Source organism: Gavialis gangeticus, unplaced genomic scaffold (genome assembly GCF_001723915.1).
Source record: "Gavialis gangeticus isolate Ggan-Ray unplaced genomic scaffold, GavGan_comp1, whole genome shotgun sequence".
Classification (NCBI taxonomy): Eukaryota; Metazoa; Chordata; order Crocodylia; family Gavialidae; genus Gavialis; species Gavialis gangeticus.
The window spans coordinates 1,740,682-1,752,573 of NW_017729031.1; the positions used below are offsets into that span (position 1 = coordinate 1,740,682).

Genomic DNA, 11,892 nt, shown 5'->3' on the forward strand with positions numbered 1-11,892 from the left:
TAGGGTGGGCTGGGTGGGGGCTGTGCACATGGGTCCCTGGGGCCAGTGGCAGTGGCAGCCGGAAGGAGCCACTACTGCCTGGGCTGCCTGGAAAGCCCCAGCCCTGCTGCATGTCCAGAGGGCAGCAGGACGTGCCATGGGTGGGTGCTGCTTGGACCAGGTAGGACCAAGGGACTCACCGCAGGCTGGACAAAGCCCTTCCAGATCTGGTCCATGGGCCATATTTTGCCCATCCCTGTTATAAATCATGGTCCTTGGTGTAATCTATCTTATCTTGAAATCCATGATCCATTGGATCAGGATTGGGCTCCTTGCCTATTAAGCGTGAACCCAACCTGTTTCACAAGAGCTTGGGAAAGGGAAATTCATGAGCCAAGGTATGTGCATCTTCTCTAGTGCTGGTATTGTAGAAGTGGGGATATAAATCAGAAGCCATGAGTGGCAGCAGCAGTTTGTCACTAAGCTTATTAAAGTGTAAATTGTAGCTTTTTAGAATGACTGTATGAGTTTACTTGTAATAATGGTTTGAGGAGAAAGACAGAAAAGTTGCCTGTGGATTAGTCAGTTATGAACTAAAAGCAAAGACCTGGGAGTCAGGTCATTCCTAAGGCAGCATGCCAAGTAACTGTGGGCAAATCCTTTAACCAAGGCAATTATCCTGTGCCTTGGATAATTATGCTGACCTATGTAAGAGACTATTGGCAAGATTGATTAATTAGTGTTTGAAAGCACTTGGGGTTCTTCTGATGGTAGGCATAACAGAAATGCAGACAATATGAGTGAAATTTAGATATTTCTACCTTGTCAATCCTTGACACAATATGAGATGGAAGAAAATTACTTGCTGTGGTAATATCTACCTTTAAATCACTTGCCAACCTGCAGGCAAGCTGAACTCTACTGTTATGTCTATATGCACTGCCTGCAGGAAACAGCACATCAGGAAGGATGTAGCAATATCAGTTCCTAGACTTTCTAATGCACCTGCACTTCAGAATGCCCCAAAGTTTTCTGCTTTGTTGAAATTGGGGGACTTTATGGCTTAGGAGACAGGAAGAGGCTTTCAATTCTCTGGGTTTGTCTATATTGCACTCAAATGTGTAATGACCACCTATATAAAAATGCTCCAGCTTATGCTGCACTAGGTTGTTCAAGTACTCTTTAAAGTGCTACTGCAGCAGCCCATGCAAACATACAGGTTCCTAGGAAGCTATTGTCTTCTGTCTGCTTAGTGAGTTATACAAAATGAATTTTGTAGACTATTCCATTCTCAGTGGCTAAAAGTCTACATTAAGAAAATACCAGCATAACTGATATGTGTGGTCAATGTAAGTACAGAAGCCAGCAAGAGAAGGGCATGGATACTTAATAAGCCTCTTCTATGGGTGGTCCTTGCATGTCAGGGCTAAAGCGTATTGGTTAAGGAAGCTGGAGAATGCTTTTTGCAGTTATGCTTCTTCAATACCACTCCTGTACAAACAGCTCCACAAAATAACTCTATACAGTAAAATTACTGTGCCAGGGAGCAGTGCCCTCAAGCATGCTGTCCTGCTCTGGGCACATTGTTTCTTCAGCCAGAAGCAGAGTAGCTAGCCCTCCAACACTATGGGTGGGCTGTTTCATTACCACTGCTGAGTGACAGTGCCAATTAGCCCTCCCCCCATATAGTCCAGTCCACTAGAGTTCCATGTAGCGATGACTACATGCCCCATGTTTTGGAGGCAATCTGCCTGGTAGGCTGAGGCATACCTGAAGTTACCACTACTCCCTAGCTTCCATGTGAATTTAAAGTTGCTGAAAGCTGCTGTATGGACAGTCTTGGATGCTAAGTATCCAGAGCAAATGTGGCCGTGGTCTCCAGGGTTGTCTATACAACAATTTCAGCAGCTTTAAATTCACGTCCGCATTTAAGGAAGAATTTTAAACAACGTACTAAGTCCTTCAGTTGTTGCTATGCTGCAAATAAAAGTATACATTATAAAGTACTTACACTGACGGAGAGCACTGGTCCAACTTTGTACATACAGTACCGATCTGTCCCTGCACAAATATCTTTCACATCTTTCCCATCTCCTTCAAATCCAAGTTCTTTGTGCATGAACTGAGCAAAGGCTTTCATTCGATTTGGGCTGCCACCAACACAGACAAACTAAATATAAAATATATAGATACCCATACCATTTTAGCTAAAGCTGGAATAAGACTCAGCCTGCATTTGTAATATTTATAATGATCTGTTTCATCTACTCAGAGAGAGCAAATGTGAATGCATGAGTAAACTGACTGCAAGATGCATTTGTCTGCTCATCCAGTTTTGACGTGGAAACTGTTTTTAGAATCATGTTGCATTTTACATTATTAACGTGCCTCCATGCTGTCTCAGGTAGGCTAATAATTATAAGACCCTTATCCTAGGCTGATAAAAATTTTTTGCAATCCATTCCTGCCCTTTAGGAGGACTTGTATTTTTCTGGTTCTGAGCATGAAGGTTTCATGGTTGGAGAATGGAAATAGGACTTTGGAAAATGGAATTCTATTTCTATTATGTTTTTCTAAGGTATGTATCCCCTAGTGTCTAGGATTTGGTGATAACTTGAAATGTATTTGTTCCTGTCATCTATCTTTCTGTGCCTCAATTTGCCCCTCTTTAAGATGAAATGAATTCCTCTTATTTCCCTGATAGAGGTGCTGTCAGGCTTAGACTTTTAGGGTGCCTATATACAAGCTGGGAGGCTGCCCTGATGTGCTGTGATTAATTGAGTCTGCTGGACTGTGGTAATTACCATGCTTGAGCCAGCCACTGTGTCTTGTGTATCAGTATCCCCACACTTTCAAAATGGTGGCGAGAGCGCTTTAACTAAAGCTTGTTTGATGAGCTTTAGATAAAGCACTGCTGTCACTATTTTGAAGTCCAGGGATGCTGATACACAAGATGCTCTGGGCACTTTAGAGTGGCTCTTGGAGCTGCTGTAATTAAAGCCCCTCCCAAGACTCCTGGAGCACATGTAAAAATGTTCTTGAAGTTTGGAAAAGTGATTTGTGATCCTCAGATGGAAGGTACTGTGTTAGTATACAAGTGCAAACTATTACTGTTATATGTTAGGTTCATGACTTGCTTATGGGAGTGAACAAAGCAAACATGTTTTCTTTTAGTAAGAACCATACAATATCAGTCTGATAAAATAGGCAGTAACATTGAAAATGGTATAAGGTGTCACAAATACTTGGATACTAATTCCCAGCTGAGTAAATTCAAAATAACTTTGGTGTAATGCATGCACAGCAAAGCAGAAACAGATGTTAGAGTAGCTTGTGGTCTAATTTATTCTCTGAACACTGTCAACTAAGAATTACAGAGCATCGCTGAAGGCTCTGAGACTATAAAGTCAGAAAGAAAAAGGACAAGTTTTCACAAATTATTGTATTTTTTAAAAAACATAACTCTAAATTTCAGAGGCAGCTAATTGTTCAACTCTGACAGCCAGGTTTCAAATCAGGCTGCTCAGACCAGGAACAAAAGGAGGTTTTGGACCACCAACATGATCTCTAGTGGATATTTGTTCATATTGTAAAACTCCTGCACCTTCATACTCTTAGAAAAAAACCTAGGGCTGGAGCAGTTTCAGGTCAGAAATGAAATACGTGGCAGGTGGGGGTGGGGAAGCAGGTGGAATGGAAAAGCTAACTGCCAGTACTAGTACTAGGACTTTGCTTTCAACACTTTTGTACCCTAAAAAATATTTTAAGAAGTTTTCGTAAAAAACTGGAGTCATAATAAGTCATAATCAAGTCATATGAGCTCAGATATCAGTTGGGAAGTGCATCATCCTTTGTCATTTGTCTCAGACAGACCACAACCAGACATTGCAGGCCTAATGTCCTTCCCCTGTGGAACTCCACTGATGGTCTTATGTGCTTATGCTACATTCTTATGGCAGACTTGAAACTTGGTTTTACTGAGATGTATTTTTTTAAAAGCACTTTTTATTTAGGTTTCTGAGCAGATTAGTGAATCACAGAATTATGTGGGTTTCTGTGTGAAAAGCTCTTGGGATAGGATTGTACCTTTCAGAGCAAAAATTCCTTTGGGAACAGCAGCTGAAGGCATTCTGGGATATAATTTAGCTCTGCTGTCATGGCAGCAATGGGGCACATCCTTCTTTCCTTACTAATAAAACACATAGACTTTGAAATGACACCTATGATGGTGAGCCACGTTCATCCCTTGAAATCAATGTTCTTTCTTATACTAAGTCAGTAGAACTACTCCAGGGAAGAAAGTAGCTCATTATGCCTGTTATAAGTTTAGCTTTTCCATATACATCTTTTATTGAGAAAAGAAGGGCAATCTCCATTGCCAAAGCTACAGCACAGTTTCTCAGTTGCTTCTCAGAAAGGCAGCATTTCCTTTGGGAGCTTTAACTCATTCTCCTCAAAAGAGCCAAGGAGAATGATAAAGGGATCTGTAAAATCTGTGATAAGAAGGGGGAGGAGGAATGAGATTATTTGTGTTCCAAGTTGTCGCTTTTGCATTTGTTGTTTACCTTTATGTCACCAAACATCGCTGGTAGGTTGTGTGTTTTTGTTCCTAAATCTAAGTGATAGAGAATGTCTTCATCCATCAGAGCCAAATGAGGATTTTTAACATGAACAAACCCATTTCTGGAGGGGGAAAAAACAACTTTTAAAAATCTTTGTGGACAAAGTCAAATCAAACAAGAGAATTCATGACATCTGAGCCAGTATCAGGTCTATGGTATAGCAATTTGGGTTGCCTTGTTATAATGCTATGTATGCCCAAGAGACCTAGGCTATGTGTCATAGGCCCAACCACTGGGGAGGGAGACCAGGCATTTTCTTCCCATTCTGTTGATGTTCCCCTTAATATAACTTCAGGACTCATTCACCCTCTCTTACTCCCCAACACCTTTTATGCACTTCAACCACTACTCTTTTCCTGTAGTTGTAATTGGCAAGTAGTAAAGAGTTGTATAAAGGAGCACCCCCATTTCTGCCACTGTGGTAGCAGACAGCTGGATCTGGCATTGTCATCTCTAAGGCAGGGCTAAAGTGTGGTGACCACAGAGGAACTCATCAGAAGAGGTCACTAGGTCTCACTAGCAAACTGTAATCAGTGTTACAGAAGGAATGAGTGGAGTGGACTGCTTAGGCTTCTTCCTTAATACACAACCAAAGGAAGAGAGCAGGATCTTGAGGGGAAGCAAAGTAAAGGGACAGGGACAGATGGGGAAGGATGAAAGAATGGAGGTAGGGAGAGAGACTGAAGTGAAGAACTGAAATGAGAGAGAAAGAGAATAAGGCAATGCTTAGGTGAGAGTAAAGGGAAAGGGTAAAAATGATACAGATCACAAGGGGTGTAGGTTAGGATGAGAGGGATGTAGATAAGCCCAGACACACTGCAGTGAAGGAAGATCAGTACACGTAGCAAAACCTTTGAGGCCACAAAAGGGAGAGGGAAAATGGATGGAAACAAGAAGGAAACAAGACGAACAGACGAAGTTAAGTCCGGGAAAAATCCATTCTGCCAAAACCTAGGACCGCTGCCGCAGGAAGAACAGAAACAGACATCAGGCACTACGGGAACAGAATGGAAAGAACTAACAGCTCAGATCTTAAGTAGGTGAATGAAGTGGGGAGGTGGCAGGCCAGGCCACCCCACTGCATTCATCTATTCATTCAGCAACAAAGGGCTTCCGTGTTGTATCTATTCCACATAAATGGTTTCCAGGCCTGGTCCTTTCAGCTGCCACCTAGATCTGGGATTCAAATCCAGCTTTACCCACAAACTCTCCTAGCCCTTTCATTGCATTCTGCACTGGCTACTGTGCCAGCAACAGCTTGTAATTTACTGCCAAGGCTTTGTTTCTGGTCCCCTCTTGGGTTTTAAGCAGCTGGCTCCTCACAGGCTTCTATTTCAAAAGACTGCAGTAGGCGGACCCAGACCACCTATACTTCCTGCGTTACAGCCAGTGGCTGTTGTGGTAATGGTTAGGGAAAAATATTACTGTTTTACTTATTGCCAGATAAATGGCCAGTGAAATATTTTCACTCCCAGTTAAAACCTTAGAGTTGCATTAATATTTTTCTTTGCATTTATATAGTTATCAGAAAATACCTAGAATATGTTGCAATTATCTCCAAAAAAGTTCTGCTAAAAGAAAAATACCATTAATATTTCCTACTAATTTTAACAATGAGAAAAACCTTAAGACTTTTTTAACACAATTCATCCAGAAATAGATGACCAGTAATATACTTATGCCCTAATTCTGGATTAGTTCATATAGCAGAGTTTGCTAAACTCTTAACAAATGATGTGATTCCATGCTGTCCCAAATCCCTGTCCCAAATCCCTGAATTAGAGCTTAAATTACAATAAAATTACTAAGACAGTAGAGTTCTACTTTGCATTCCTTTTCCAGTTGCTATAATAAATTTAGCAGGACTAAATACCAGTGAAGGTCAATATTTAAATAAAGACTAGTGCAAAACAGAAAATACACAACTAATCTTATCAAAACAAATCTCAAACTCTCTCCTTTACTTACCCAGCATAACCTTTTTTTTCAGTCATTACGGGTTTGTTGGATTCAGTGAAGAGGGATGTTATGAATTCCCACTTTCAGAAAAACACTCCTTGGTTGACTCAAGGTAAGGAAAATATTTGTTGTTACTTCAGCTGCTAAGTTTTAGACTCATGTAACACTATTGGAAGCAGCTCCTCAGGAAGTTAAATACATTCTGAGATAAGTAATGCAACTTTTGCCTTCTGATATATTCTGTTCAACACAACAGCAATGAAATATTCCTCCTCCTGTGGATGTGTTGTTATTTGTTTCAGAAGGCCCTCTACAGATTGGCTGTTTCTGAAGGTGTGTCACTTCTAACCTTAATTCACCTCCCACTATTATGCTAAGGTAACACAAGGGCCAGGGCTAGTTAACCTCTTGCTGCTGATATATTTACTCTTTGCTCAGGGTCCTGCACTTGACAGTTATCCCTGCATGTGACTCATGTACATTCTGAGAGCAAAAGCAGCTGAGAGGGCAAATTGCCTGCCTGATCTAATAGGGCACTGACGGAAGTAACACTTGTTGTGTGATCAGCCCCCTGAAAGCACTCTACAGCAGTGCCACGACAGAAGTGCACGACTGCAGACCACTTTAATAGTGGCCGATCACACAACAAATTAACTCTCATCTAATGAGGGATCCGATGAAAGTTTGCAGTACCTTAGGGAACTTCTGAGAGGAGACCCCTCAGGGGATTTAGGTGCTATATAAAGCTTGCCTAGTTTCTAGATACCCATAAGGCTTAGGCAGCACCTCAGTGCCTAACTGCTCAGACTGGAGCAGTACTGGGCATGCACAGAAGGCTGAACTGAATGTAGAGAAGTTTCAGGCCAAAAAGGGAGATCTCAGCTGAGTCTAGGCACCCCTTGAACAGGTGACTGGGGTATATTGCACTATAGGACCTAAGTGCCAAAATTTTGCCCAAGTCTTGTGTTAGAGGCCTGATTCCTTTTCTGGATCTGGCTCACTTATTCATATTAGAGCCACCTGAAAGTGAAAAATGTGGTTGTCAGTTCCATTAAACTAAGTTCTGGCACAAAGGTGGTACTACTCTATGGTCTGGTAAGCACAGCATTTGCAGCTCAGAAGGCTGTTTCGTGATATTTAAGCTCTGTCTACATGTTCCTCTGTCTACATGATGCTGAAACATGGAAGAGGTTGGAAATAAAAAGTCGGGTGGAAGGCAGGAAGAGAACTGAACATAGATTCATTAGATTCATAGATTCGCAGCTCTTAGGAACATGCAGTAGAACAAATTGCTTCATCTAAACCTATAGTGGTTTAGGAGAGACTGATGTAATGATGCATCAGTGCTGGAGCAGAAACCCTTTGTATCAATCAGCAGCTGCTTTCACCTTTTATTGTTCTAAAAGATGTTTCTGACAAAATAAAACAATGTAGCCAAATCAGCAGGAAAGGCTGCTTCTAACAGCTTAAACTACAAGATCATCTGACGCTTCTTGAAGGACACTATAAACACTTAGTTCTTTGCTGGGCATTTCTCCCATAAATGTTGTCAGCACTTTGATTCAATTTCAGATGGATGTACACTTGCATTTTAAACATGTGAACTGTCTTTTCAGAACATAAAAAAGACTGAAGGTTTTAGAGCTGTGGCCTGTTGTTACCTGCAACAATATTAAAACCTGTTTTAGGCACTGACTGGAAGGACAGAAACTTTCTATTTAGCATTTACATTTGACTATTACAGGTGAAAAAGTTGGCTAATTAGGTAAGTGTGGATGATTGGCTACTCCAATGCTTTGAGCTCATAAACATGTCTGAGTCTGTAGCCAACACACTCAATCTGCAGCAGTCTTAGATAATTCTGCTATGATTTATGTGTCCCATGTAGCAGCTCCCTTGGTTATTATGGCAAATACTCATTTTATTGAACCACTGAATAGTCATGAAGGATCTATAAAAATGGACAGAGTGCTAATGAGAGCCTCCTGGGCAAGCTTCACTTATACAAAAGGCTTGTTCTCATTTTTAAAATCTTGTCTCCACTTTCCCTCCAGTTGGAACCATTCTGGATTGTAATTAGAGTTGTGCAAACCCTCCAGGGCTTGACTGGTGAGGGTCTTTGCAAAGTCAACTTTCCATAGTTGTCTGCAAGAGGTCAGAAGGAAAGACAGCTCTTCGTGTTTACCTGAATGCTTGAGTCAGGCCATTTCAATTACCAAGAGACCTTCCCATTTGAACACCTCAGTTTATTCCCATAGCTCAGCTTTAAACATTGTGAATATTGGGATCGTATAAGAGTGGGCCAGTTGACCCCTCTGACCCTTCTACAGTTTCTTGGGCCTGTTTTCCCATCATTCCCAATTATCCTCAGGATCATTATCAGCACCTAGTCCTCACAATTTTCAGCTGCCTCTTGACTCTGCAAGAAATCCCACACCCAATAGATTTTGGAAAAAAACCTCTGTAGCTCTACATTAACCCTGGGTAGCTTCAAACCACAGTTTAACATGCTTAATACAGAGTTCTCAGAGGTGGAAAATGTATAATTTCCATGTTACACTGCACTCTGAGCTTTCAGCATGTTGCATCTAAAGATGGTAAAACATTTTGCAAAGGTGAGTCAGCATTATGAGCCAACAGTATTGAAACATACAGGTAATACAGTCAAGGTAAGGATGTGTCTTACGTGCTGGAGAGAACTTCTCTTGATCTCTTGTAAAAATGAGTATTCCTGAAGTTCTTGGGGACTACACATGCATTGTTCTCAGTCTTAAATTGTATAAGTCAAACAATATAATCACTATAGTTTTCAAATCAAAGACATAAATGTTTCAGCTCACTGCATTTAATGCAGAGATTGTCATGAAAAATAAAATCTTTACAGTTTTGGCTAATTAACATTACTTGTTAGAGAGAATACAATAGTGAGGTTAGTTACTTGCAAATGGCAGTTGTAAAGATTTTAAGGAAGACGAGATCACAGCATAAAGGTGCCAAGTGGAATTGTTTTGTTTCCTTTGCTGTATTTTTGACTAACAAATTAAAATGTAATTCTCCTTATGCAACAGTTCTTCTGATGCATTATTCAAATTTCTCTGTGGGACTAAAATATTCTTTCCTGTTTCTATTTGTGCTTTTTAGCCCTTTAGATGAAACACAGCTGAGGTGAAGTAAACTGGTTTCTACACCTTGTGTATCAAACAGAATTGTTTACTGGACTCCAATCAGCTACAAATGTGCAAATACACTGAAGTCATCTGAGTTGCACAGCTATTGCTAAGGGAGTAATTTGGCCTAAGCAATCCTTATTACTGGTTGTGATGCATGAGATGGAAAGAATACAGCTTATGTGTCAGAGCCCAGATGAGTTCGTAGGACTAGGAGGAAGTGTTACGGTCTCTGCTGGTAATCCAGTATGTTTGATACAGAAATCATTGAGACACAGAAGAGAGGAAATCACATCATGCTATTATTTACCTTTGCAACTAAAACTCAATCCAGAAATGGCATTTGCAAGTGAGAACAGGTTTTCAGACCTGACAAAGTTCAGAGAAGGCAGGATATGTCTTCACTCTTACGAATAGATGCAGTGGTTCTGGAGAGATGCCCACTCTATTGTTGGATGCTCATTCTCTTACTGTGTTGCTGAAGTCCCTTCAAAAACACTGTGCATAAATGTTGCCCTTAAAATGCTGCTGGGTTTTTTTAAATTGTACACTGTGCTGTCCAAATGACAGCAATATGTTTAGTCTGTCTTAAGAGTGAGCCAATCAGTAGAAGTTGGGGGACTAAGTAGTTTTATATTATACTATTTAGAACAGAGATGAATTTTTAAGAGCTTCTATTCTGTCAGTTTAGATTAAACCCATTTAAGGCTTTATCCTAACGACTTTTTTGGTTTTATGCTGACATTTTCAAGGGAGACTAAAGAAATTGGGGACCTATGTCCCACAGATCATCAATGATTTCTGAGCACTTAAATCAGTCAGACTGCTTCCTGTTCATTTACCAAAGGGCAGTGTGGTCTGGAGGAGACTGTGGTAGGCTGGGCTTCGTGCATCCTGAACTCAAGGCTCAGCTCTGCCGCTGGTTTCTTAGGTGACTTTGGGCATTTACTTTCCTACTTTAATTGCGATGCAACTGCAAGCAGTATAACTACTCTCCACCCCAAAAGGATACGAGGGAAATTAGAAGAGGAATTTCTGTTTCAAGTCCCTGTTACAGTAACTGAAAATAGAAACACAGTCACACTGTTTATAAAAGATGATTTATTGTATTATTTCCAAGTCTTCTGTCTTATATGCTGATATATTGCTTATCAAACTCTCAGGGTGTCAAAATGGCACTAAGTTAATTGGCACTAAGTCAATGATCCCTTTGTATTTAAGATGCAGAGGTTCTTTACACACCTCTTTTCTTAGGCCCACTTTTTAAAATGCTGAAAGTCTTGCCAGGCAGTTCCTTGCTACACTGGTTTAAGCCTGACTACACAATGCCCTGTGGCAGGGTATGGAAAACACAGTTCCAGCAGCAGCATGGCATCTGTATTGCATGGCATCTCTGTTGCTGGAGTGGGCAGTAGTGGTTCTGCCACAACATATTTGCCTTATCGGAATAAATGTGGTGTATAACTCAAAATTGACATGATACTAGATTCAGCATTCCCTTGTGTGCTGCTGGCTACACAAACCTTTACCATGCCTTACCCATGATTACCCTATGGGCTGCTAGGCTCAGGAAAATCTTTGTGTCAGGACTGGGATCAGGATGCTGAATTCTGTTTATTACCCTGTCACTGCCCCTGCATTGCAACAGGGTAAATTGATTAAAGCCTGTGTTTACTTGTCTAAAAAGCAAGACGCTTCCCTTCCTCAAAGGACTATTGTGAAAATGTATTCCCTCAAGTTTGTGAAGAACTTTTGAGATCACCCAAGAGAAGTCACTATAGAAGTAGAAGCTAAATTATTTACAGGGAAGTGTTTCTAACTTAAAGAAAATCAAATTTTAAACATATGCCTCAAAAAAAAAGGTTATGAATATACAAACTCATTATTAATTATTAAATTTGCCTCTGAGTTCATGTCTCAAATGTATTTTGCCTGCCTACTCATTTAACTGCATGCAATTTGCTATAAAATATTTTAGAATGCCTCTAGCAAATCCTGTAACTGCAGTGCTCTAAATTTCTTATGATAAAGGCATTTACCACGTATCATAAAACATGGAGACAAGGTTGTTGTTTAAATTTCCCTGCAGATCCCTCAAATACCCATTTAACTTCTGCTTATTAGCCGATTATTTTTTAAATGACACTTGTAACTGTCAATATCCC

General features: G+C 40.5%; 1 protein-coding gene across 6 annotated transcripts in view; it reads right to left on the bottom strand.

Moving 5' to 3' along the window:
- UPP2 (uridine phosphorylase 2) overlaps window positions 1-6,921 on the bottom strand; it is a 70,013-nt gene extending 63,092 nt beyond the window's left edge. Inside the window, exons 1-3 of one of the 6 annotated variants that reach the window (XM_019522367.1) lie at window positions 6,570-6,921; window positions 4,545-4,662; window positions 1,991-2,149 (exon numbers count right to left, since the gene is read on the bottom strand). In XM_019522367.1, the coding sequence (XP_019377912.1) occupies window positions 1,991-2,149; window positions 4,545-4,662; window positions 6,570-6,595 (303 nt within the window). In that variant the 5' untranslated portion in view covers window positions 6,596-6,921. The remainder of the gene's footprint in view (window positions 1-1,990; window positions 2,150-4,544; window positions 4,663-6,569) is intronic. The other 5 variants (XM_019522366.1, XM_019522368.1, XM_019522370.1 and 2 more) reach the window with 5 other exon arrangements.
- Between the last annotated feature and the right edge of the window lie 4,971 nt (window positions 6,922-11,892).